The following is a 27,989-nucleotide window of genomic DNA, read 5'->3' on the forward strand; positions in this document are numbered from 1 at the left end:
TTTTATGGTGCTTCAGTTGGAGTATTTGAAGGACCTTAAAAGGTACAACATGCCTTTAGTAAACCAACTGTTGAGTTCTTGTAATATCAAAAAAAAAAAAAAAGTTATAAGAACAGCTTCTGGGTGCACAAGATTCATTTGATGTGATAGTTAAGGAGAAGTACACGTTTCCTCTCAAGCAATACTCAGTATTGTGCTTGCATACTGACCTCTACTTCACCAAAATTACTGCCCCTTTTTTCTTCCAGCTTTCAAGAAAAATTGCTAAGTCATGCAGATCAAAACAAATCTACTGTTACAACCATCTCCCAAACCATCCATCTCTTCCATTCCCCTCCCCGCCCCCCACCCATCCCTCCCTGCAGACGAACACCACGCTGGTTCTAACATGCAAGGCCTGCTGCAAATTACTGTCAAAGCCTGAAAATGGCTACGCCGGTTGCTCTGTAAACATTAGTTAGCTAAATCCCAGTGCTCTGAGGTAAAGGCGGTAAACGGGAAACACACGTGCACCCCCACCGGCTTCTGGACAGAAACGCAAAGTATAAATATTTGATAAGTCTATTAAAATGGAGTAACGAGAAACTTAGAGCAGCTACTCACTATATATAGCTATCAAAAAGGACACGTATCTTTCTTTAAATATTTAATCTTATCACATGCATCTTCCCCATTTTACAACATGAACGTTAAGCATCACACTGACGCAAGACAGCTTCAACCACATACCAAGGAGAAAAGATGAGAAGCATTTCCTACACGGCACACCTAAACATGTTGCAGAACTTGTCTCCTTTAAGAGGATTTGAACACGAGCTGTCAACGTTTATTTTCAGTGGATTTCTCCCAGAAATCTGCCATAGAGCTCAAGCAAGCATAGGGATATGATGTTTTATCTTCACTCTTCCCGTTAGCTACGTTTGTTCACCCATGTTGTAACACTCCCAGCACACATGCAATGAATTATTTAATCTCAAGAGCTTCACATTTTGACAAAGACCCCTGCACTTGGCACCTCTCCACAGTTTTAGGTTAAGGTGCTTTCCTTCACATGAGTAAGGCTCACAGGAGGGGAGAGAGCTATAAAATAAATAGTTATGCTCAAAAGAGCCCCAAGCTTATCTTTGCAATTTTTTTTTTTTTCTTTTAGAAGACATAAGGGAAGACCCTTAATCCTGGAGCAAAGAAGTCTTCAAAGTGCTCCTGTAGTTATGCTGATTAAGGACATATTCAGACACGCTCTCATAACATGATTTGAGACGTGACTGCCTCCCACTTTCATTCCTACGAGTTACCACTCCCTCCACTGAGCCACCGTAATGGACTCCACGAATGCTTGCAGTTCGATTCAGTGCCAAGACAGACAGATTTCTCCTAAACCACCCTTCCAGTTGACACAGGCAGTAACTAACAGCTAAAGAGAGCTCAAGTCATAAGTCCGAATATGCCTGCAAAAGCACATCTGAAGGTACCTGTAGTGGCTGTGTTCATTTTCTCCAGCTCTCCTCAAATATTAAATAGCATTTTACTCACTACCTTTACCTTGTGCAGAAAATGGACCTATTTTGACAGCATGCATGCACAGAGTGTTTCATTTCATTCACAATGAGCAAACGAGCATCTGCTGGTTTATTCTTCCATCTAAGGACTTGGCGGGTAGTAAGCTCTAGACGTTCAAGTCCACAGGTCACCAGCCTCACTACACGGTAGACTGGGTTCACTCCTCCCCAGGTGCTCTGCTGTGCGACAACAAGGCTGGGCTAAGCCCACCAGCGGGTCCTGGTGGGACCGGGCCAAGTCAACCCCAGCTCTCCCTGCAAGGAGCAAGTGGACCCAAGAGGCGTGGACCAAAGCTACTCACCCACCCCAATGTACCAGCCCCAGCGCAACTCCACAACTCATCAGGTACCACAGTCCCTGCACAAAGAGGTCTGTGCACCTCCTAACATCAGCTAGATCTACCCATGGAGGCAGCAAAATTCAACTGGACCCTAAGTGGAGGCAGATGCCTGCAATGGAAACATTATGGTCTTGAGGTACAACTTTATGGCAGACTTTGCAAACTTCACTAAGGACAGCCATAAAGTACTCAAGAGAGGTCAAAAATCAAAAAGAGAAGAATTTAATTTTTTTTGATACAGAGAATTCTTATTCGGGAAGGTTAAATTTAGGAAGACTGCTCCTGAACAGAGGTGCGACAATGCAGAAGGGAGAGCCTGTACTGAATCTTTCCACATAAAAGGCTATGTGTTAAAATACAATGAGCGGACTTGGATTTGAATCCTTCTCAGAAGGCATGCCCTCCTCCCCCAGTAAAACAAGGTTCTTGACGTTACCTACAAACACCACTGAAGCAGAAGTAGGTCCTGTAAACAACTTGTCAGAGCTTGACTACAGACAGCTTCACCAGTCACCACAAAGGCTTTACAAACCTAAGCAATTTCTTGTAAAAGAGGGAGTTAAACCAGGACCTGATGGTCTGGCACAGTAGATTTCATGAAGGAGCCAGCAGTGCCCGAGAAGGCAGCCCCATTTCATAGCAGCTGCAGTTTCCAACCAAAGACACTTCTATAATCCAAACTGGAAGTTTTTCAGCATTAATTGTCAGGATAACACCGGAAAACTGGTTTTCAGGCTAAGATGAGTATATTACATATACACCAACAAAATGACATGCAGGTAAAGGATACCCTAAGCTTCCAGAAACAGGGAATGGTGACATTGAGCATAATAACAAATGTGTGCCTTAGTGAGCAGATGTTTTTTTCAATAAATGAGTGCACTAGCTGAAGTCATACATGTTTTATAGGCCAGCGTACTCTATCTTGCTCACATAAACATCAGAGTAAACTAGCTCTTAGCAAGCAGTGGAAAAACAGAGCTTTGCCAGTGTCTAACAGAAAAGAGACCTGTTTCTATAGCAATTTACCCAATGAATTTCTGAGTCCAGAGCTGTACAAGTTTATCATCTTTATAGGAACAGCACTGTGATCAAATTGCCTCAATAATTTCTTGAGCTGGTCTTGATTGCATACGCACAACCAACAGCAAAGGGGACACGGATAGCCCAAAGGCAACAAAGATGACCCATCAGAGAGCTGATGAAATCTTGGTTTAAGACTCCCAGGCATTTTATCAAGTATTGCATCTGTAGTGTGATTTTACCATATGTTAGCTGAGGCAGTTTTATTGCTAATCCATCCCTGCAGTTCAGAGCAAACCTTATTGCATCTATGTTTACCTTGATCTATCAACACATTCCTTCTACTTTGCTTCATCTTCTCTACTTTTACCAGGTGCTAAGAAATTGTTTTCCTTATTACATACTTTACCATGAATGCAACACCAGGGAGGATTCCAAGCTACTCCAGGATTATCATTATTCAAGTAGAGAACCACAAATTAATTAAAAGTGATGTGGCTGACAGTACTGGCCTTCATTCATTAAGCACATGCTCAGCCTATGAGATGTATTACAAGGAAATACAGCAGTCAATCCCTAACCGAACGAAAATAACCCAACAGATTAAAGAAAGAGGGGGAGGAAGGCGAGAATTTACAAGCAACACACAAGATCAAAAAAACCCTCCATGTATATATTAGGACCCAAGCAAAAGTAAGTCTAACAATTCACTTTAACACCAGAGCAGCCTTGCCACATTCTTTCTAATAACCTTTGCTCAGGAGGAGTTGGTTAAAAACAGGTGGGCTAGCAGGACCCAGATCTCACTTGGAAAGAAGGGAAGAGAGCAATACCTCATCCTGACACATTAAGGAAATGCACTGTAGATAATTCCCTTTAAAGTTGCGTTTAAGAAAAAAATATGCTGAAAACAGCACATTTCTCAACACTTGGAAGGGACAGGACAAATCAAAATAAGAAAAGTAATTGTAATCACCAGAGTTGATGTCAGACTTCACAACCATCTGTCTGCAAAACATAGGGAAACCCTGAGATCCTGCTGAACTTCATGTCTATCGTTGTCCGCTTAACTTCAGATTGCCTGGCTCAGCAGGTTCAGCGGGCCACAAACCATTAAAGAGTCTTTTAGGTAAGCAGAGACGTGAAGGCTGCAGTGATGAACAGGGCATTGTACAGAACCCGAGACAGGAAAACAGCATTCTGACCCAGCATACTTCATCCAGAGATACTTGCTCCTTACCAGCTCTCCCCCTTCTCTTCCCTCTATGTGAATAAGGCTGCACTTTAAACACAGGCTCTTTCTAATAGGTTTTTAGCAGGATACACAACTGAGCAACACAGCAGCTAATTAAGAAGAAAAATCTCAACTCTGTAAGTAATTATTTATAACAGCTGAAAGAACAAGCAAGGTAGGAATGTTAGGGATGCAGGATGGAAAGACACATATTAAATCATTGCAACCTAATTAGAAACAAACTAGTAATGACCTAAAAAGATTCATTCTTAGCTCTGACTGGAGCTTCTAGAAAGAAAAAGGCTTTTTCCTGCCACCATAAACCACAACTGCCTAATAGCTCAGACTCCCTCTGGTGTCCTTTTTTTCTGTACAATGCAATGTTTATTGTGAGTCAACAACAGACCTTCAGTACCAAACTGATGCTTTGCTGGAGACCCAATTAATGCTTCACAAAAGTTTCAGCTGGGTTTCTCTCTTTTTATTTTTCTTTTTTTTTTTTTAAATTAAAAAAAAAGAAGGTTGTTAGTACAGCTTCCTTTTTGTACAAAGAGTAACAAAAGCGACCCAGGTAGTCATTCTGCACCCATCCATTATAGCTAAACAAGATGCCCACACAAGGACTGACGTACCAAAATAACCTACAGCAGTACTCCATCTAGTGGCCTTGGCTTAGAAGGTCCTAATCTCATATTGCCTTTTTTGTTTGGTGGTCATGACTACAAGACTTTATTTCCATTTATTTTATTGTGCCGCAGTGAACAAAGGCTTTCAGCAACGTTGTACCACAGCCAAATTATATTCATCTGTAAAAAAGCAACTGTATGTGCCATGAGATTCTCTAGAAACTCAACATAAACGACCTCAGGCAGCGTATCATCCTGACAATTAACTGTAGATAAACGCTGCTTTGACTCGCAGCACCCAATCCCCAAGCCAATGGTACCTAAACATGATTGTACATTCAATTCCTGCTTCCCTTATGTTCTAGCATACAGCAGAGCATGTACTGACATACATACCTTAAACATCAATTCAGCACTTAAACCTTAGCATCAGCCACTACACAGGAACTCTCCCAAACACCTCCCAGAACAGAAAAGTGTATGCAAAGTTGCAAATGAATAGCAAAGACTCTGCACACAAGTACTGGTATCTTTCCTTGGAGCTACTGTTAGACAATTAAGTGTGGGCCACGAGACAGACAAATCTAAGGACATTTTGGGTTTTGCTAACGCTGTTCAAACACTTTGTATTGTAAGTAATAAAGACTTGGTAAGCATTATTATTGGGAAAAAAAAGAAGACAGCAATATGTAGAGTGAAAGCAAGTAAAAAACCAAACCCTCAAGTATCTTTTGAATAAAATGAAACCTTGGAACCAAAACTAATCTAACACCAAACTTGTACTTGCACAGATCACAAGCAATTTTTGTCTGGTTAACTATAGCATTTTAAACACAGGACAAAAGAAATTTTGGGGTTTTTTAAAAAAAAAAAAAGCTGTTTAAAAAAAAAAAAATACTGCACACCAGGACCTACAGATTATCTTCATTTGTAAAAAATGAACAGCAGGTGTGACAGTTGACTGCTATGATGTGCTGACATAGTGAAAGACTTCCCTTTACGGTTCTGAAATTTGCAGAAAAAGCTGAAACCATGTCCAAAGGAATGTTAAACTTCCAGGGATTTGCTCCTTCCCACTACATGGGGAGAAATTTTGCTTCTCAATACAGCAAAAAGTGATGGGAGGCAATGAAAAAAATCTCCTACCATACATTCCGCTCATGTTTCCTTTTTTACAAATCCATTGTGTAAAAGGAAGTCAGGCTCAAAACAAGAATGCATTAACATTGCTTTCTGACATAAATGCAAGCTGGCTTCATCAGTAAGACTGCACCAGACCACTGGGTTTACTTTCATTTAAAAAAAAAAAACAAAAACACAGGTGACTAATACACTGCCCAAGCTCATCACCAGTGATCTTGAGATTAAATTTGTACCACTTCCCACTCTGCATATAGGACTCTTGCTCACAGAAACAAAACCCGTGTACTGATGACTCGCAAGACCATATTCCAAGTCTGGAACAGAAGTGAAGAAAGCCTACAGCATCTTCTATCTGCTGGAAAAGGGTAGATTTTAATCTGTTCAATTTAGGGGGGGAAAAAACCCCAAACATTACTGGGATAAGATCTACAGAAGTCCAGTGTGAATTTTTAAAAACTTCAATCCCCGTAAATGGAAAGTTGTACCACCTCACACCACAGAACGAGAAATACCACTTACACGTGAACTTTACCTCATACCCCAGGTACAACGCGAGTTAGACTACTTGCGACAGCATCATTCATGGATTCTGTTCTCTTTCAGCAGAAAAGCGTCAAGCAATGCAGAAAGCTCTTAAAAATTAGGAGAGCTCCCTGTTGGGGTCTACGGGGACAACTTAAGCTGTGGAAGTTTGCACACAGCGGGATCTATTACAATTATACTCAGTACAAGAGTTCCAGATTTCTTAGCTATTAAAAAACCACCAGGCAAACACATACACACATTTCTCACCTAAAATATCTCAGCGATCAGGCTAAAAGGAAAGACTCGTTCACCTAACCTGGGGTACCAAATCAAACGTGTGGAAAACTACCTCCTTCTCAGTTGGTATCTTGCCTTGTATTAAAATCATCCAAATGATTATAGTCTCTGTAGCTGACACCCTCCCGGCTCGGGCATTCTGACACAGACCACCGCCGCAGGAGTTTTGCGGAGTCAAAGGAACAGCAGCAGCAAGCACGTGCTGCTACTGCCTTTCAGCTCTCATCTAATGATCACACAGGGAAAATACAGTGAAACAACTTCATAGGTCACAAGTCTTACTCACTTTTTTCTTTCTTCTCTCCATCTAGCGATCTCTTCTGGACTATCTAATTTTATTCTTTTAGCACCAGGTGCATGTGCCTAAGGAAAAAGTATTTCATAGGTGTTTAAAAGGGGAAGGAAAAAACCCACAAGAAAAAAAAAAAAGCATCATTCTGCCAACTATAGTAGTATCACACTGTTTTCATCTGCGGTAAGTGGTAAGACTGCATACAGCGATTACAAAATGAATCCATTAAAAAAAAAAACATAGCATTCAACATATTTTCGTCCACAACTTTGTCTTACAACATTCTACGCAGAGGCGATACGTTTTCCTTCCAGAAGAATGAAAGCAAGCCTCTGAAGAATGAGAAAAGGGACTACAGTAAAGATTGCATAGATTCATATTTTGGGCCCAGGGGGATACCTACGTTCTTCCAGTGTATCTGAACTATCTTCTCATGTGCGCTGAAATTGCAACCTTCTTCCGTGCACTGTAGGATAAGGGGGTGAACTTAAGACACATCAAGTTACACAAACAAATTGTAAACAAGCATTCTAGTAGACTTCAAACAAACTCAGTGCAAGATGCCTATACAGTTAGTTATACAGAACCTTTAAGCTATTCAGTTTCAAAACAAACATGATTGTAAAAACAGTAAGAAGGGATAATGTACTTCTAAATTTCATCTGATTTTAGAATAACCAGTTTAGCCAACGTATCTGATAATTGGAGATAATGTGAAGTTAACCTAACAGAAAGATTTGGAAGACTCTCCAATTTCAAATTTTACCTCTTTGCAACAAAGGAGTGGATTTTTAAAATATGTTTTCCATATAAAGCCTTTTCACGCAAAAAATTTTATATGCTATACTGACGTCAATGAATTAATTCCTACCACTGGGGTGACTTAGCCATACTTCACAAGACAGACCATTAACATGACTTCAGCAATAAAACCAAAAATACAACTGAGAGCTCACCTACACACAGCATTCAGAAAAACTCCCCTACTAACACTTTTTGTCGCTCTGGAATCTCTTTGCTAAGTTTTCCATTCAAAGAGTGACTACAGCTAACTACTTATCATGCACAAAGTTAAAAATCAAAGTGTAAATAAAACAAGCCAAACTCATCAACCTGTTTATGCTGTGAAATATGTTCATCATACTTCTCCTGGTTTTTATAGCCACGGTCACAGGTATCACAATAATGAGAGAAAACTGGCTCTTTTTTCTTTTTGGTCTGCAAAAAAAAGAAGAAATCATCTCAAAATTGCAGTTACAAGATTACAAAGTATTCCTATTTTTAAGTAGGTGTGAAACACTTTCATGAGTATTTTTGTTAATAAAGCCATCAATTAAAACATGTTTCAAAAGTTTCAAAGATAAGCTAACATAACATCAAAGTTCAAATCACTCATCTTCCAAACAAAGCGCCGTGCACTTAGCTCTTTCCCGTACCACCTTCCCATCAATTATCACTTCTGCAAACACACCAGGCTGGCACAGGTTTATTGAGGGCCGGGAGGAGAGCTAGGCTAAAGCCCTGAGTCTCTTCCCTACAAAGTCAAATGATGCCTGTTCTCACATGACATGTAAGAGCTCAGAGAGCAGCAGAGATCCTTCCTTCTCCCACTACACACATCAGGGTGATCTGGCTGTCTGGCCCTGATAATATAACAAAGCACTGATGTAATTTAGGCACTTGGGCATCACCATGGTAAGGGCTTTTCTAAAGTAAACCTGTGTTAGAATTTGGTTGAAATGTATTTTTCTTTCAATGGGCTCAATATTTGCAGACTGTTTGTCATACGTTTGCTCTCTTTTAAGGGCAGGCACATTAGAGAAGAGTACGGGGTCCCTGTAGTACCACAGGGCAAGTTCCACACGACTGTCACCGACACAGAATCACAGAATGGTTTGGGTCAGAAGGGACCTTCAAAGATCATCTAGTCCAAACCTCCTGCCACGGGCAGGGACATCTTTCACTAGATCAGGTTGCTCAAAGCCCCATCCAACCTGGCCTTGAATGTTTCCAGGGATGGGACATCCACCACCTCCCTGGGCAACCTGTGCCAGGGTTTCACCACCCTCATCGTAAAAAATTTCTTCCTTATGTCCAGTCTAAACCTACCCTCTTTCAACAGTTTAAAACCATTGCCCCTTGTCCTATCGCTACAGGCCCTACTATAAAGCCCATCCCCACTTTTCTTCTAAGCCCCCTTTAATTATTGAAAGGCCCCAATAAAGTCTCCCTGGAACCTTCTCTTCTCCAGCCCCAACTCTCTCAGCCCTTCTTCACAGAAGAGGTTTTTCAGTCCTCTGACCATTTTTGCGGCCCTCCTCTGGACCCACTCCAACAGGTCCATGTCTTTCTTGCACTGTGGACCCCAGTCCATACCTTTGGCTTGTTATTTTCTTCTGGAAAATGTTTAGTAGACCCAGGCGCTTGCTCGCCGTGCCATTTCTGGGAGAAATTGCCATTTCCACCTTCAAAAAAAAAAAAAAACAACAAAAAAACAGAAGAGTCAGTTATACATACAGCGGGTAAAACACACCCCATACTACCCCTGTGGGCCCGCTGTGGCGGGGAAGGGCCTGAGAGAGAGACGAGCCAGGGCTGCACCATCAGCACGGACTGTGGGGCACATGCTTGGAGGGGGAGGAAGTCCTCTGCCACCCAAGAATTAGGGACAGCCCCAGGGTCCCCGCCAGTGAAGGATGGGAAGGAGTCCATGGGCCCGCACTCCTCACCAGCGTGCGGGCTCTGCGGCCGCTCTCCGTAGGCCAGCGGGTACCAGGCGGCTGCTGGCACATAGCTATCAGGCGGCAGGTAGCTCTTGGCGGGCGGGTAGCTCTTGGGCACCGGGTAGCTGTCGGGCTGCGAGTAGTTCTCGGCGGGCGGGTAGCTTTCAGTAGGTGGTGGGTAAGTCTCGGCGGGCGGGTAGCTGTCTGCAGGCGGCGGGTAAGTCTCGGCGGGCGGGTAGCTCTCGGGCTGCGAATAGCTCTCAGCGGGCGGCGGGTAGCCGTCGGGCTGCGAGTAGCTCTTGGGCTGTGGGTAGTCCTCAGCAGGCGGGTAGCTGTCGGCGGGATGGTTCTCGGCGGGCGGGTAGCTGTCGGGCTGTGAGTAGCTGTTGGACGGCGGGTAGCTGTCAGGAGGAGGGTAGCGCCCGGGCGGCGGGTAGGGCCCGGGGGGAGCCCAGAAGCTGGGCTCCCAGGGGGGCGGCGGGCAGAGAAAGGGTGGGGGGAGCCCAGGCGGAGGGAGCCCCGGCGGGGGCGGCGGGTACCAGGCGAAGGGGTTCATGTCAGGCCCGAAGCGGCCGCCCGGGCGCAGCCCCTGCTCCGCCTTGTGCTTCTACCACCACCACGTGGGGCCACACCGGCGGCCGCTGTAAAACGCGTCACTTCCGAGGCTTAGCCGCTCGCCCAGGGTTAAACCCGCCTGACAAGTGTAGGTGATTGCGTCATCTAGCAGCGCCGGAAGTGCGGCAGCGGCGAAGGGCCGGGGAAGCGGAGTGGGACGGGAGAGAGAGGCCGGGCTGCGCCCCCGAGCCGAGCGTGAGGCCCTGGCGCGCATGCGCGCTGCGCCGCCCCCGCCATGGCCCGCGAGCTCATCGGCCCGGCGCTGCCGCCCGGCTTCCCGCGCTGCGCCGAGGCGGACCCGGATGAGGACTTCAGCCAGGGTAAGGCGCGAGGGGCGTCCCGCCTCGGGCAGCCTCCCCCGTCCCCTGCCGGGCAGCCGGGCTCGGGCTCGGGCTCGGGCTCGGGCTCGGCTCGCCGGAGGCGTCCCCCATGTTTCACCGCACCTCGGCGGCGCGTCAGGCGGCGGGCGCGGCCCCGCGGGGGTTCGGGTGCCGAAAGGGGCGTGTGGCCGCTCCTGAGGTGGGAGTAACGTGGCTCTGCAGCGAGTGTTTCCCAGCGCGGTCTGCGCCGGTGAGGCGCCTCGGTGAAGCTGAACGTCACGGGTGGCTTTTATGTGACTTTTTCGGAAAAAAGTCTCACGTGGTGGAACACTACAGATATGAAACGGTCTAAAGCTTGGTTTAAAAAAATACTGCGTTGATTTGTCTATTATTTTCCTGCTTAAGTCCCGTATGTGCTTTGAGACCTGTGTTCTTTAGCAGCTCCGAGTGTGAAGTTAGTGGGCAGAAAAAAAAGGTGGTGGTTAGGTGTTTGCAGCATGCTTTCCTTTGTCAAACCATAATGCTTCATGAAACTACCGTTTTCCAGTCAGCGTTCCTCGGGATGCGGAACCGAGTTGTGATTAGTGAGGCTGTGGTGCCTCACCTGCCAGGGTCTCTAACGCTGAGGGCGGGCACACCAGAAGTGGGATCTCTTTGAAACCAGCTGACTGCCAGGCTGGCTCTTCTGCCGTGGAGCTCAGTTTCCTCCACTTAAACTCTTACACGTTCTCTATCAACATCTCTGGAAGCAGTTTGGGTATTAACGTTGTCTGTCCTTAATCCAGGTTCAGATCACTAGTGTGTAAATATATATATCTATCTCCAATTTTTGGCTGTGTTTCAGTGATCGTTTGGTTGTTCCAAACAAAGCGGTTCCGATGGGAGAGGTTTGCTGTGCTCGTCTGCTCTTCTCATTTTTTAATCCAGAAGAGGGAGCAATAGGAAGAGGGAGCAAAGTTGCTGCCTTAGCTGACACCATAGCAACACCAAGTTCCGTATCTGTGACTTGGTTTTGTCCTGAAGTCCTGACTACACGCTTGTTTGAGCTGATGCAGCCTTTCCTATTCATAGTTGTGTTGATGGCTTATTCACTTTCTTTCTGTCGATATACTGATATATGTTGCAAATATCTATATTATGTATGAATCCACTGAACAAAATAAGTTAAACTTATCATTAGGCTGTGATTTCATAATACGAAGTGTTTTGGCAGTATCTAGTCTAGGTTATTCAGCCTAGTTTGTCCGCTTTTTGTCCCAGTGTACATCAGCTGCATAGTAGACGGTTACGCTGGCAGATCTGCTTGGGGATTTCTGTGTGAAGTGGATGAAGGAATTTATTTGCCTTTAAAAAAAAAAAAAAACCAAACCACCAAAACCCAGCTATTGGGGGGTTGTTTATTTGTTTTTATAACTTTTATAAACTTTTCCTGACTTACAGCAGCTTGGCACAACAACTAAGTGTACCTGCTCAACACACGAAGCATACTGCTGCAGTGCAGAGGAGGAAGAAAGAGCAAGTACTTTGGCGTAACACACTTTGTTGTACAGAAGTACAGCTCTAGCTGGAGCCTTGCACCTGGAGGTTCTGAGTGGCAGAATTGTGTGGTAGGGCTGCCACAAGCATCTTCTGCGCTGTAACACTTGCTGGGTCTTGAGACAGAATGGGCCTAGAAGTTGTTCTGTGACTATTTCCTTGTGTATTCTAGCTATTTTAAGAGATACCTCATCTTTTAAAGCTGAGCAGCTTTTCCGATATGTTTTCTTTCCTTGTGGTCTCACTGACACTTGAGCTGCTCTTTGCTTTTCTTCAAGAACACTTGTTTTTTTCATTCTAGTTTCATAGTTTCCACCTCCCAACAGCAACAAAGTAGGACTTTGAGCAGCCATTCTGAGAATTCTGTCATAAAGGTTTAATTCAGAACTATAATGTAAGAGAATAGAGTAGACTATTTCAGTTGGAAGGGACCTACAACGATCACCTAGTCCAACCGCCTGACTAATTCGGGGCTGACCAAAACTTAAGGCATGTTGTTAAGGGCATTGCCCAAATGCCTCTTAAACACTGACAGGCTTGGGGCATCGACCGCCGCTCCAGGAAGCCTGTTCCAGTGTTTGACTACCTTCTCGGTAAAGAAATGCTTCCTAATGTCCAGTCTAAACCTCCCCTGACGCAGCTTTGAACCATTCCCACGCGTCCTGTCACTGGATACTCGGGAGAAGAGACCAGCACCTCCCTCTCCACTTCCCCTCCTCAGGAAGCTGTAGAGAGCAATGAGGTCGCCCCTCAGCCTCCTTCTCTCCAGACCAGACAAACTCGGGAGTCCTCAGCCACTCCTCACAGGACATGCCTTCCAGACCTTTCACCAGCTTTGTTGCCCTCCTCCGGAGGCATTCAAGGACCTTCACATCCTTCTTAAATTGTGGGGCCCAGAACTGCACACAGTACTGAAGGTGAGGCCGCACCAACGCTGAGTACAGCGGATAATCACCTCTTTTGACCGGCTGGTTATACGGTGCTTGATGCACCCCAGGATGCGGTTTGCCCTCTTGGCTGCCAGATAAGCATTTGTCTTCCATCTGCGATGCAAGTCAATATTGCCATGCTAGATGTAGTGAACAAAATACATGTCTGTTGATTCATTCTTAAATTTGCATTTCTTTCATCTTTATATGGATGACATAGAATCATGGAATAGTTTGAGTTGGAAGGGACCTTTAAAGATCATCTAATTCCAATCGCCAACGTAACAGCTCTATTAATAGTTGTAACTTTCAGCATGCAAATTCTTGCCTTTTTTTTTTTAATGAAGAAAAACTGAAGGTGTAGTAATTGTAGCTTATGTAATCACACTGGTGTTAATGTGTGGTGTTCCGCATTTTGAAACATGAGCAGAGTTAAAAGCTCGTTTGTTCATTTCCTTGTGCATCCCTGCCTCGGAAGATAAAGGAGTAACTAAAGTAAAGTGCCAGTTGCGGCTCTGCTTGTAGGTCAGCACAGGGGGAGCCGAAATGGAGTTTGCCAGGAGATACCAATGTCCATTGGTGTCAGAGAACTGATGCTACTCAAACCCTGCGACCCTTAATCAGGACCAGGGTGGGACCAAACGGTAGTTGGACAGACTCAAAAGCTAAGCTCATCCCTTTACTTTTCCTTCTTCAGCTTGTCACTGTCCAGCCCATGGGAAATACTCATCTCCTGATTCTTCATCTCATGATGATTCTTCGAAGCTGGCCTAGATGTGCTCCTGCTGGAAGAATCACACTTCCTTTGGCCTGTTTGTCCCTCCCTCTGTGCTGTCCCTGTCGCAGCAGGAGAGAAATGCTAGGGAATGGCTAAAAATAACCAGAGATGCAGAAGGGGGTTTTGTCTGCTTCAGCATTGAGGCCACATTTGTTAAAGTACAGATGCGTTGATGTGATATGTCTGAGTTGATCTATCACTGTTGCTGAAGGTGAAAGGCCCTACTCCTGTCTGTCCTTGAGAGGTTCCCAGTGCCTGTCTGATGGCATGGTAGATTGCTTAGAATCGCCAAATACAGCAGAAATTAACCTAGCAAAACCAAGTCAAAACAAAAAGTAGTTTTTCATTTGGTTTCTGAATTGAATTGACTTAATTTTCAGGTGGATAGTCACCACAGCTAGCTCAATGGAGAGGGCAAGTCAGAGCAACAGTAGTAGGATGGCCACTTCTAGCAGCTGTGAAACATTCACTTCAGTCTGACTTGAGACATATCCTTGGCTCTGTTTCTCTCCTCTCCATTCCCAAATTTTCTTCTCTCACTTCCCTATCCCACTGTCCTGTTCTGAGTTCTGGTTACTTCCTCGCTTTCCTGTTGCTCTACCATTGCTACATCCATTTCTCTTCCTCACCTCATTGGTTTTAGTTTCCTGATGCTCTGAGCTCTCCTCTGTTCCTCCTTTGATCTGTATCTTTCCACTTTTCCATGGCTTTCAGGGAATTTCATTCACAGACTTCTCATTAGGTCTTGGCCTCCCTCCTTACCCTTTCCTTTCTTTGCTCCCAGAATCTATGCTTAGCAATTCCAATTCCTTCCTCTACTCTTTCCTGCGGCTCTGCACCCCACCCCAATTCATAGCTGTATCCTCACCTGTGCTGATTATTAGTCTTAGTCAGTACCCTGACCCTAGTAATTTTTAATCCCCATTTTCCCAAGTCTCTTTCTCCTCTAGTTCTTTTACCATGTCCAATGACTTTTCCTTCCCCAGGCTTTAAATGCCATTTTCCCTTCGTGAACCCATCTCTGTCTCTATTTTGTTTCTGGTTGTTCTGCTTAGACTGCAGTTCCACGAACAAACAGTTCTTTCAGGGGAGTGCTGGGTTTTGCAGTGTTATTTTTATGCCTCTTAAGTTCCCTGATCCAGTTTATTGCATAGCCCACGCAAACAGTTGTGCCAACCTAACAGAGAGGAATTGGGATAGAAAGCATGTATGTTAGCCCTGGTGTTGGACAACATGTCAGTGGGACCAGTCTCCTTCCTTAAATAGTTTTGGTTTTACTAGTTTTTTTCCAGCTCACAAAGCTGCTCCCAATTTCTCTCTTCCTCTGCAGTATCAGACTCATCAAACTGGATTTCAGTTTGCTCTTTTCACTCCAAGTCCTTTCTCTTACCTGTCTGCGTTCAGAGCAAATGAAGCTCTGCTTTCATGATATCAGGGCACCAGGCGGCTGAAGAAAGCTGTTGTGCGGGTTTTGTCTGGTTTTTAAGTGATTTTTATCCAGTGGTGCTTCTCATATCAAAATGGGAGCCTTCTTACTAGCAGTCTTTATTCCTATTTATCGTTCATCTGTTGGTTCCCTCTCATCTTGAACTTACTTTACCTTTATAGGCTGGGGTGTTGTGGTTTTTTCCCTTCTTGGTGCTGAAATGGATTTGTATGTCCTGGTTAAAACAGAAAACAAAATAAGTGGCAGATCAGCCTGGATGCTTTATAACTAGTAGACTGTCCTTGTTCTGTGTCTTGTGTTAAGACGAGTAAAAGCTTTTACGAAGCTCACTTGAAGGACTCAATTTCAGCCTAGCCTTTGTCAGCTAACAATGGAACCATAATCTGTATCAGCTTTTATTTTGCACAATCCAAAAGTCCTAATTCTTTAACTGGAGACGTAATTTCCTGGTACGCTTCATTTATATGGTTTTATTGCACCTCATCTTTTCATCTAACCCTTGACTATTCATAAAGCTAACAATGTCTTTCCCCCACCAAAATATCTTTCTGTCCTGTCAGTCTTGGACTCAATGCTTGAAATATTGAAAGGAGGAATGGTGTCTGTGTTTCAGGATGCTAAATCATCAGTAGGATCAAATCTCCATTGTGTCGGATAGCTGTTCGTGCTGTGTGTGTAAACTGGTGCTGGCCCTGCCTGCGCTGCCCTGTATCTGGGAAGGCCTCTTGCCTTGGGCCCACTGCTGTTCTTTGCTTACTCCAGCTGGCTCTGTGTTGTTTGAGCCTGTGAGGGTATCTGTGTTAAGTGTCTCGTTTGGGGGGCATTTGCTGTTAGGATCAGTGACTAAGCTACTTCTGGAGCCAGTGTGCCTGATATAATATCCAAGTAAGTCTATAAAGAACTGTGCCTGCTGGTGGAGACAGTGCAAGAAACAGCTCAGGACTGTTAGCAGTGTTAGTGTCTGAATTTTTCCTCTGCTGGGATATTCCCCCCCCTCCTCATTACTCCAGAGGGTGAAGGGTTGACTGGAGCATGAGAGCTCCATCGACTGCCCCGCCCTTCTGACAGCAACGATTCTTTGAAGTCTGAATACCTAAATCATCCCTTTTTCAGCAGAGTACTTAAGTCTCTGCCTGCTGTTCACGCCTAGCTGAGCTGGGAATAACCTTAACCATTAAACTATTCCTAAAGCAGGCTGGCAATTAAGTTCCACTAATCTACGGTCTCCCATTCTGTGTATGTACAAATGATGTGATTCTTCACTAGTAAGCTTCCAATGCTTTATTAAGGTGGTAGTTTCTTTTAAATGTAACAGTTTATACCATAGACATTGTAAATCAGTTGTTAGATAAAACAGGGCTTTCTACTCCTACTTCTACGAGAAGACACTTGTGTAGTAATGGATTAGTAATGTACTAATTTAATTCAGGAGGGGTTGTGCATTGAAATATGGTGCTGAAAAAAGTAACTTCTAGAAGTTTGTTTAAATATCTTCTTTAAATGCTAGACAGAGCAATGATTGAATAAACTTAATTCCAGGTAGATATATGTTTTGGGAATACCAAGATAGATCATACTCATTTGAAATGTTTAGGAAGTATCCTAAATAGCTATGGATGTTCAGTTGCAGGACCAGCACTGCCTCCAGGCTATAAAAGCAGCTGTAGCTCAGAAACTCCTGACAGTGATGACGACTTGGAATCTCTTCCTCTACCCAGAGACACAAACAGAGATTCTGAAGAGGAGACAGATGGAGATCCAGCACCCAAGTGAGTATGTTCTTAGGTTATTTGTATATTTACGTTGTATTGCAAATGAAATGTGTCTGCATAAATTATGAGAAAGGGACAGTATTATATAAATAAAAAGGTAAACCCTATACCTGTGTAAAACTTGATGACATGTTCTGCATGTTCTTTGCGGTCAAGAATGTTTAGCTGACCTGTTTGACACCCTATGGTGGAATGAAGTTATTTAGGGCAATCAGATCTCTGTATTTACATGTTTTATTTTAGTTCTGCAACTAAAGTAATAAAATCCTTAATGTGTCCTAAGGACAGATACCACTTATCATGTATGTAAGTATTTGGTACTTGAGCTTTGCCCTGTTTCTGGTATACTACCTCTCATTGAGAGGTCATAAGAACTATTTATGGGCATGAATTTATGCATTCAATTAAGTCAACTCTAATGAAAAATAACCACGAATTGTTTAGCAAATAACAGGAGTCTGCACTACTCTCATTTGGTGGGGTTGATTACTCACAATTGCTGTGTTGAGAACTTGTGTGTGTTTGTGCTAGACCTTGTATAAGGCACTTGAAGGGCATTATGCCATCTTAATGAGTGTTAGAGTAATTGTTACTCACTTTTTTCTTCTTGTCTTAGTCAACAGTTTTTCGGTTCATTAGAATTGAACAGGAAAAATACTAGTCAAAATGCAGACAGTGTATAAAAATGGAGGAAGAAGTGTGCTGAATTTAAAATTACTTTGTGACTAGAAAATGGTATTTCAACATTATATTACTCTTCTTTCTACAGCAAAAGCATTCTTAATGTTTTTTTAAATGTCAGAGTGTTTTTGGAGTGAAGCTTATGCTCCCAATTTTTAATTGCTTCAAATTATTTTGGATCCTTTTGCACTGTTTCCTTGGTAACAGCAGGATATTTAGTACATAAGTTTGTCTGAAATAATTTTATGTATTTTTTTTTCCTTTTTAAAATGTAGGTAATTGCAATGCATGTCAAGGTAGTTATTAAGTGAAATCTTTGTATTTTCAGAAAGCCAAAAAGAATTCAGGAAGACGATGATGATGATGGTGGCTTTTTTGGGCCTGCTCTTCCTCCTGGATTTAAAAAACAGGATGATTCTCCAGAACGGTAATTAAAATGGAATTATGTTCAGACTCTTTTCCTTAAAACACAATCATTTTAGATAAAATATTTTGTGGCACGGAACACTTCAATTGTGCATTTCAGATTCAGATGATTAGAATTGCTTCCTTCACATTCTGAGAACAGGAACAGCATTCCCTTGAAACAGAACACACGGCCCTCCTAGTCTTGGTTGGATGGTTGGAGAGAAAAAGAAACAATGTGAATTGTCTGAGTTATATTTTGAATGTCAAATTTCTTCCATTTCTTATGATAGGTCTCAGATCAGTGCAGAAAAAACAAATTACAGGTACAAGGACCTATAGCTCTGTAGTTCCTTCTGGGCTGTGAGGGAGTAGGGCAGTTAGCTTTTGTGTGGTGCAATGCAATGCAGATTATTGGGATTGTTGTTTGCTAATGCACCAAGGATTATTGTTCATGTGTCTCCAGGTAGAAAACTAATCTGAACAGTGTAGGTTTCTAGAAAGCAAGCTGTCAGGTCTAAGCATATAAGCATTATTTATAGCCTCTATCAGGAAGCTTTCCATTTGATTGCACACAATTATAAAATACTTTCCGAAAAAATCTATTTATGGATTTTCTATGCAGAAGTTAATCATGTCTCACAGCCTTCTAGTCTTTACATCAATCTGTGCACTTCCTTCTATAATTTGAAATGATAATCCATAGTGAAATTAGTACTTCCAAGGGGCCATTTATTGATGAAGAGAGTCCCTTGATCACTCTTATCTTCCTCAGAGCAATAGGGAGCTGATAGATAAAATAAATCAATACCTACCTGTCAGGTATGAGTTTTCAGTTCTAGGAAAGTGACTCAATTTGTTGTTGAGCTGTGTATGTAGTATACCATCTTGAAGGAAATTTCAAAGTTGAAATTTTTTTTAGTTTGGATAAATTTTTATGATGCTTGGCAGCAGTTAGGAAAACAAGAATTTATGTAACTAAGGTTATTTGGAAGTATCCTCTTCATATCTGTTTGGTTACACTTTGCTGTAATTGACAAACTCTTTTGTAATTGTGGGTATGATGCTCAGTGGGCTCGTTTAGTGCTTTGATGGTCCCAAGAGTAATTAATATTTGTTTCTTTTCCTTGCGTTTCATATGCACAATGCGTTATTTTAATTATAAAATTTAGGTAGTCACTAAAAATAATGTGATCTCTAATAAAGCAAATAAATGCTTGTATCTTTCAGTATCAGCAGAGGTAGCCTTCTTGCTTTCTTGATTTTTGACATGAATACTCCTGTGGTAAAATATTATGTCAAAGTGTGCAAAGGAAAAGAGGAAGAAAAGAAGCAACTTGTAGTTTGAAGGTTACGAGCAGTAACACAGGCGGTCACCCATGATATAATCTTAGTCTTTTCACCCAACTTTTATTTCTACTTAGCAGTTTGTTTCCACAATGCTGGATAACTTGCATTTACATTCAGAGGGCAAGAGTCTGCTCTGTGTCTGTGAGTATGAGAGATTAAAGCAGTAAAAGGCACTTGCTAGTTTGGTTTTTTTGCTTTTTGTCCTAGCTCACCATACAACTGCTCCTAGCACACACTGAGAAAGCAGATTGAGCAGAGCTGTTTTGCACCAGCCTGATTCCCTGAATAGGTGGGAAAGGTGTGATGTGTGGGAAGAGCCTTGTCTATCTTCCACCCCCGTACACCTGGCAGTCTAGTTGTGCTGACACGCTGAGGCGCATAAGCTGTGCAGGGTGTAGACACAATGCTGTTAACTGTCTCCCCGCTGCATTGCCTCTAGCATTGAGCAGATTGCCAGCTGACAATCTAGCCATGAATAATTGAAACAAATTCAGGCTGTTTGTTTCAATGCATGGACATACTGTTTATTAGCTCTGCGTGACATACTCATTCTTTTAGAAAAGCTTTTTTTCTGTTACACCTTTTCCAGACTTGTCAAAGCAGTATATTCATGATTAGGAGCAGGTCATGTGGCAATTTGCAGCTTGTTAAAAATTGTTTGAATCATTCCAGCATAAAATACATATGAACAGATTTCCTTCAACTTTGGAAAGGATATTGCTGTTTATCAATGTTAGACAGAAGTGCAGCACTCGTAAATATTCCCAAAGTATTCATACATCAAGGTAAAGAGCAAAGGTTATCTTAAAAAATTTTATGTTATACGTCAGAAGAATGCTGAAATGCCCATCTTGAAACATGCATTAGCAAGGACTCAAAGTCCAACAACAGGAAAGCACTCTTTGCCATATATGAAATCCAATATTCCTTAAATGAAAGCTTAACTCATTATAAGTTTGGGGTGTTTTTTTGAACATGTATAGATAGGTACCAAAGTTGCCAACAGCAGCAAAATGTGTTTAACAGAGTTTTATTTAGATTCACTTCACCTGTTCAGAGAGCCTTTGGACATCCAGGAAACTGTCAAGAATTATGTTGGCTGTGTGCTGCTGAGGAAAGACCCGGGCAACAGGGTTATTCATGTGGGGGGAAAAAAAAAGCATAGAAACGGAAAGCATGGGAGGGATGAATATGGGAACCATTTTTCTATTCCTTGGAAGAGCTTTTGAGCTGTGACAGAAGCAAGGCAGAGTATCTGAGATCTGCTCTTTTTCACAAGTTGCACAGATACAGCCCACAACATAGACGTTGTTACATGTTTTAGTAGAAAGCTTTTTTTATAGTTTGGCTTAACTGTCTCTCCATACAAAATAAAGGTACTTGTATACTAAAATAAAAGGTTATTTTGGCCATATTTGTATAGGTTTAAATTCCATCTCTTTAAATTATATTAGGCATTTAAAATATGGTCTTGACAAAAAAGCAGTCAGAAAGGAACAGAGGAGAATAAAAGCTGTTTCTTTTTTGCTGCAGCTAGATGGGGGTGGAACTTCAAATTTAACCCAGACCTCTTGCCTGGGTTTGAAACCTCACCAGGGCCCTTGTTCTGGCCTGAGCTTACATTTACTGCTTGTGTCTGCCTATCTGGGGTTGGCTTTCCGGCAGGACTCTCTGCTTTTTATTTCCCGTCTTCAAATCCTGACAATAATCAGGATTTGTTGATTAGCAAGGACTCAAAGTCCAACAACAGGAAAGCACTCTTTGCCATATATGAAATCCAATATTCCTTAAATGAAAGCTTAATTCATTATAAGTTTGGGGTGACAAGCAGGGCTGTACTGATTAGATTATGCGGGATTTAGTAGAAGACCCTAATTAGCATAATTCAATTCATGTTGTGTTACATTTGATCACCCTAAAGCTCAGAAACTGAAGATCATAATAAACAAGTCTCTGCTGATACATTGTGAGGATATTTCTTGGATATTTCTTCAGATGATAATTGTTTGGGGTTTTAATTAGCTTTTATTAGATTTAAAGAATATGATGGTGGATTATGAAGAGGACCTTGTATACGAAAGTCTTTTCAAAGCACAGTTTGTAGTATGCTTTGAACTGCTTTCACCATTGAAAAGAGATTCTCACCTTTCTGTGTTCCTGGAGACAATTGAATTATACCGCTTGCAGAGCTGCTGTGTAAAAATAAATCAGTGAAGTTACCTGGGGTCACAAAACTTTTCTTCTCTTGTCCCCAGTCCAAGGGAAAATAAACTTAAAATCAGAGCAGTTCACTGATTCTGTTTATTGAAGGACAGTGAAACTGTGGTGCAAGGCAAGAATGAACAAAATCGGCTTAGTTGCTAGAGAAAGAGTAGCATATATTTGACCTCCCACCTTTCATTGCTTTCGAATCTGGTGAAGGCAGCTAGGGAAGAAAAAATTGGATTTCCTTGACTACATGCTGCAACTTTCCCAGTTTTCTTGCATCCCAGCTATCTGCAGAGGTCCTCCTGAAAATGGAGAAACTCTTCTTATTCAGTTACATCTATAGTGTGCACATAGTGGAGCACATTTGGCAGGGGGAAGAAGGAGAATCACACTTCTCATCAACATTTGATTTTTATTTTTATATTAATCTATTACATTTTTTTCTTGCAGCAAACGGTGGAAGGCTGTCATTTAATGTACTGTACATGTCAGTTGTGGGGTTTTTTTTTTTTTTTCCCCATCAACTGAAACCCAAGATTTTCTTTCTTTTTTTTTTTCCCTGAAGGCCCATTATAGGTCCTGCATTACCGCCTGGCTTTAGGAAACCTTCGCAGGACACCGGGAATAGCAGATGTTCCATAGGACCATCTGTTTCATCAGAATTCCGTACCCAGGTTCGTGAAAACAGAAGCCTTTTGTTTCAGTACAAGCTATCTGAAATGCTTAAACAAGCTGGAGCCTGAAAAAGTCTACTAGACATACTTTTCAACATGACAGTTTAATTTTAGACCAGAAAGTGTCTGGCATATTTTTGCCTGAGTCAAATACTAAAGCATAAATAAGCCTTAAAAAAGAAAAAGGCTGGTCTGGTTTGTTGTGATTTTGCTGTTAGACGGATGATGCACTCACTGAACACAAGAGAGCTAGGCATCCTAAACTGCAGTCACGGTAATTCTTCCTAATGTTTCTCCGTTCTTTGTTTTGATGTGACGTCCTTCACAGGTTGGCAAAGTTAAAATTTTTAAAGACATTAAAGAAGTAATGCAACCTGTTAGAATGAAAATATTTACCTATAATTCAAGCTTTTACTCCTTGGCTGACGGGGGAGCAAAATGATTGAATATTTCACATATCTTCACCTCCTTAAAAGTGTTTATTAGTAGATGTGTTAAATAAGTTTATCCAAAAGAATGCAATCAAGAAGGACACTACAGTGTCACTAATTGTCCTTATCAATAGCAAGATGATAGGTGTATAACTGGGAGTAAGGCAGAGCAGGACGGTGACACTGGCACAATTTTTTGGTTCATGTTTTTTGACTGTTCTCGTCAGATTAGGTAAAAACTAGGTAGAAGTCTATAGCCTAATGCCTAACTGCAAAATAATGCATGTGATACTAAAGAACATTCAGGAATAAGATGTGTGATAAAATACAGCTAGAAGTATGGGGAAGATTCAGCTCCCTAAACATGGCCCTCTAGTACCATTCCGAGGGATCTGAATTGTCTGCAGCGGGCTGGCAGATAGGGAGTAGCACCTTAGAGAAGCTTCCGTCCTTCTTGAGCAGCACCTCTTAAGCCAGGCAGGATACTCTAAGACATCAAAAATGGTGCTGGATACCAGTGTTTAGTCAATTGAATCTCTCTCATGCTATGATAAACTAAATATTAATTCCTTGTGAGAATTAACAGTTATTCTGTTTATTTCTAAAATACTTACATTTTTGAGTTCAACTTCCAGATACTATGGGACATGCTAGACATGTTAGGAAGGAATGAGGCAAAGGCTGCTCTGGAACTTCGCTTTTTTGATTAGTAGTTGTGAGGTATATCATTCTGTAGCCTCTTACAGCGAGTGTTGTCATAATCCTTCACGAAGAATGATTGTCTGACATTTTTAAGATACTCACCGTCTTATAACTCCAAATAACAATTAAGCAATTTATCATAATGACAGATGTCTCAAGGCAGGGATGTCAAAACTGGTCTGCTTATATATTTTACAAACAAAAGAAGCCTCTTTTTTCCTAAATAGATCTTCTAGCATCAGCTTTGTTACAGCTGTTACAGAACTTAGCTTATTTTATTTTTTTTCTCTTCCTAATAATACTCTTTTTTTTTTTAACTTGGAATATGATTTTTTGTTTATTTTGTTTTAATTTATTTAATTATTTTGTATTCTAGTACATCTTTAGAGGCAGCTTATTCCATGCTGATTCTTCACTTTATATTGATTTCCCCTTCAAACTTGAAGGCAGTATTTTTTAATGTTTGTTTAATTTCATCTTGTTTGAGGCAGGTGGTAATGGAGTGAATTGAACTTAAGACCAATGAGAAAGGAAATGTGACACGCTTCTTCAATTAAAACTCAGCATGGAATTTGTCTTTCATCCTCAACTACTTTACTTTACAATACAATTTATTATGAAAGTCTTATATCTTTGCATTTTTTATTTGTACATAGAAAGCGGGAAGTGTTTTACTACCTTGGTTTCTCAAGATGGTTATTCCTATTCCCCACCAGCTCCAAAGAGAGAGAGAGAGAGAGAATGCAGTCACCCCATTCTTTAAAAGTTGAAGCAATATCGCAGTGGTAGATATTTAGTGAAAGCTTGACTATGTAAATGTTTTTGAGAAAAATGACGAGAGAAATTGGGTGTTACCACTTTGCATTGACGGTGTTTATAAATGACCAGCTATTTCTCACCCTTCTCAGTCTTTCAGATCCATTTCGTCCAACTGGTCATACAGCCATTAAATTTGCTAAGCCTTTTCTTGCACCTTGTGGTCCACAGCCATACGTAGCTGTGTCTCTTGCTACCTGAAGCTTTCCTTCCCTGCTGTTCATACCTCTGCTGACTCCTAAAGGCAGGCAGGGCCAGCTGGCTTGGCTAGCTTGGAGCAGTGTCATTAAAGCACACCAGTTTCTGTAGCAAGTGGCACACATAGGAGTAAAGTGGCTTACTTCACACCTGCTGTCTTCCTTAGCCCAAAACCCTCTACAGCAGTGGGATGCCAGCTATGAGCAGCCTGAAGTATTAGGCTTGAACTCAGTGTAGCTGGATACCTTTCCTGCTCTCCTCCTCCTTTCACTCATCCTCCATTCCCTGTGCGCCCATTAAGTGACTCTTCTAGTGAGGTTCTGTACTCTGTTCTTCTATTCTCCACTGGGTCACCTCTGCCCTCGGGTGCATCATTTTACATAGAAGGCTCTTAATACTGATTTTCCACTGCTAATCGCTCTTGAGCCCTTATCTTCTCTGACGGTGTCATATCTTGGTTCTAGGATGTCCACTGGTAACCAAGGTTCAGCATGACAAAAACAAGCCATTCCCCCACCTTCTTCATCCTTCATTTGAAACTTCTTTGCCACCACCACATGGTGCTTCCTGAGTATACAGCCTTGTCGTCATCCTACTCCCGTTGCTTCATCGCCCACATTCAGGCTGTAGCTAAATATTTTCACTTTCATAGATATTGGGCACTTTAGCTTTGCTTCTAGGGCACTGTGGCGTCACCGTTTTCTGTCTCGTTCTGCCTCCATCCACATCTGTTCTGTTTTAACTTGGAGGGACCCGTGAGTTTTCTGTACAACCCCTGGCATCCACAAAGATTCTTACTAACATCTAGTACCTTTCAAACTTAGTTTTTTGAGCCATTCTCCAAATAATTGCTTAGAATGCAACGTCAAAAGGGATCGAAGAAGCGAATGACAGAACCGAGAGATTAGACTAGCAGATACTATACCCCCAGGGGTGTAGTACCATGCATGCCACTGTGCCCTAGCTTGCACGTTATTCTTTCCAGCATCCTTTTAGAATCTGAGCTTGTGACAGTTCTCCTTGCAGTGTAAAATTGCGATCCTTATTATGGAGATGCATCCAAATGTTGCTAGTGATGGTAAAGCCCAAAGTATCGAAGATGTATGCTTGTGTGTTTCAAATTCCCTATGGCCACAGAGGCCAAATGGCTGCGTGCAGAGCAATGTAAAGTAGCAGGACTTTGTGTATTGCCACTGTGTTTACCAGCAGTTTTGCCTCAGACAAGAGATGGTGCTTTTGGAAACACGGAGACGAAGTATGTGTGTTAAAGTGCTAGAACAGGTCTAATCTGGAGTTTTAATCCAGGTTTTTGTTGTCTGACTGGCAGATACATTGCGTTAGGTTTATATGCTCTTCTAGACATAATCATTCTAATCCTATGAAGCTAAAGTGTTTCTTGATGGTCTTAGCACTATGGTTGAGAGAAATGTTTTATTTTTGGAAGGTAACAGATAGTAGTGAGGAAGAAGACAATCTTATAGGCCCAATGCCTGCAAAAGGACCTGTGGAGTCTGATGTGACTAAAGAATTTGAACGCAGAGCTCAGAGAATGAAGGAAAAACTTACTTCAGCAGACAGCGTAAGTTGGATTTCTTAATTTCTAATGTTTTGCTGCTGGAGTGTATTTGTGTTTTTCTTTGCCTGTTTCTGTGTGAACCCAGTTGCGGTTCTGCTTGGGATGCTAAGTGTTTGCAATTGTTAAGACAAAGAAAAATGCTTGATTTCTGCTGAAAGCAAAGATTCAGACAGCAATTTTTGATTATGCTTTTTTTTACTCTTCCCCCTCTCACCATTTCTTCTGTAAAGGATGAACCCAAGAAAGTTACCAGAGAATCGTGGATGACAGAGCTTCCACCTGAATTGAAAAGCTTTGGATTTGGCCCAAGAACATTCAAGAGAAGAGCTGATGACAAATCAGGCGATAGATCTATTTGGACAGATACTCCAGCTGACAGAGAGAGAAAAGCCAAGGTGAGCATTTATTCATTCATACATATACACCTGCAGGCAGAATGTATGTTGTTGATACTCTGTGAAAACAAAGTAAAGATACCCTGAGCTGTTCAATGAAATTTTTTTTCCAGATTTTTCTTTGTTACCAAAACTTATTAATTCAGGCTTAAAGCTAAAAGCAAGGAAATAATGATTTTAAGTAACATTGATACTCATTCATCCCTCTCCCTTCTGCAGTAGTTGGGTACTCTGTATCAGCGCATTGAATTTCCAATTACAGTGTGTCCAGTTTCTTCTTTTATAAAGCTGAGCAAAAAATATCTGGTGGCCTCTACCCTTCAGATTTAATTAAAGTAAATATAGATTTCCTTGCTTTTTACTTCAGCCATTCTGATTACTATAGCATGTGATTTGCTTCTACTCATCAGGAAAGAGAAGAGGCAAAAAAGTCAACCCGTAAGGACAGTGAAGAAATGGTATTATCTGGGAGAGACAAGAGACTTGTTGAGCAGGTGACTTCATACAATGTAAGTGTAATAGCAAAATACTTCCTCTCCCTGCATTTCCTTTAATTCTTCACTCTTTTCTTCTAGTTCTCATTTCTAGCACTGCTGGTTTCCATGGTGATGCGACTACAGTCTTCCCTTTTAGTGCCTAAACCTAACTGCTGTTTAAGTCATGAGAACATTTGCCATTGACTTCAACAAGAGCAGGATTGGGTCCTCAAGCTGCTGCTGAAAACAATGTGACAGAATTGGGGTTTGTGTATATTGTCTCAGTTTTAGGTGTTGTCCTTAAACCATCCTCACATCAGGACATGGTTGCTGGGAGGAGACAACCTTAATTCAAATATTAGGTTGCTTTGCTGAATTACCAACATCCCAAGAATAAAACAGTAGTAAAGGTTTAACTTTTAGGACAAAATATGCATTAACCCAAAAGAAGCTTGATGGGCTAAGCAGATCAATGCATTAATTACTCTATGTAATTAATTACCTTAGCTGCTCATTACAACAGCATTATTACATGAAATATTCCTCAATTTCTGCAGCAGCAGATAATGTTCACAGACGAATGTTGATTACTAGAAATCTGAACTCCATGTCAAATTCCTTCTCACTTTTCTGTCTGCCAGCCCTGTCCACCAGAGTACATGGGCTATTGCCCGCCTTACAGCTGTTCATTCCAGTTCTTCCCTGATTTATGGCCTGAAGTCTTATGGAAGGCAATCTGGTCTTTTGAGAGTATAATTAACTTGAGAATCGCAGCCTTGGCTTATATTACATGATTGAAGTTTATCTGGCACTTTTAATAATTTATTTGTGGTTCATTAAATCACATGTCCCTCTTGACTTAGAGGCTTGCAAATCCAGAGCTGTTAGCGTATTGTCTTAAATTTCTTCTGTATTGT

At 41.9% G+C, this 27,989-nt stretch overlaps 2 protein-coding genes across 5 annotated transcripts in view; one reads left to right on the forward strand and one right to left on the reverse strand.

Moving 5' to 3' along the window:
• NUFIP1 (nuclear FMR1 interacting protein 1) overlaps positions 1-10,505 on the reverse strand; it is a 27,598-nt gene extending 17,093 nt beyond the window's left edge. For 2 of the 4 annotated variants that reach the window (XM_075139432.1, XM_075139436.1), the window contains exons 1-5: positions 9,770-10,505; positions 9,417-9,505; positions 8,154-8,258; positions 7,444-7,506; positions 7,035-7,111 (exon numbers count right to left, since the gene is read on the reverse strand). In XM_075139432.1, the coding sequence (XP_074995533.1) occupies positions 7,035-7,111; positions 7,444-7,506; positions 8,154-8,258; positions 9,417-9,505; positions 9,770-10,319 (884 nt within the window). In that variant the 5' untranslated portion in view covers positions 10,320-10,505. The remainder of the gene's footprint in view (positions 1-7,034; positions 7,112-7,443; positions 7,507-8,153; positions 8,259-9,416; positions 9,506-9,769) is intronic. The other 2 variants (XM_075139430.1, XM_075139431.1) reach the window with 2 other exon arrangements.
• Positions 10,498-27,989, forward strand: part of GPALPP1 (GPALPP motifs containing 1) — a 22,794-nt gene continuing 5,302 nt past the window's right edge. The window contains exons 1-7 of the mRNA XM_075139442.1: positions 10,498-10,698; positions 17,013-17,157; positions 18,170-18,268; positions 22,370-22,478; positions 26,070-26,204; positions 26,432-26,596; positions 27,007-27,105. Coding sequence (XP_074995543.1) covers positions 10,614-10,698; positions 17,013-17,157; positions 18,170-18,268; positions 22,370-22,478; positions 26,070-26,204; positions 26,432-26,596; positions 27,007-27,105 — 837 coding nt within the window. The 5' untranslated portion in view covers positions 10,498-10,613. The remainder of the gene's footprint in view (positions 10,699-17,012; positions 17,158-18,169; positions 18,269-22,369; positions 22,479-26,069; positions 26,205-26,431; positions 26,597-27,006; positions 27,106-27,989) is intronic.

This window comes from Calonectris borealis, chromosome 1, assembly GCF_964195595.1.
Source record: "Calonectris borealis chromosome 1, bCalBor7.hap1.2, whole genome shotgun sequence".
Lineage (NCBI taxonomy): Eukaryota > Metazoa > Chordata > Aves > Procellariiformes > Procellariidae > Calonectris > Calonectris borealis.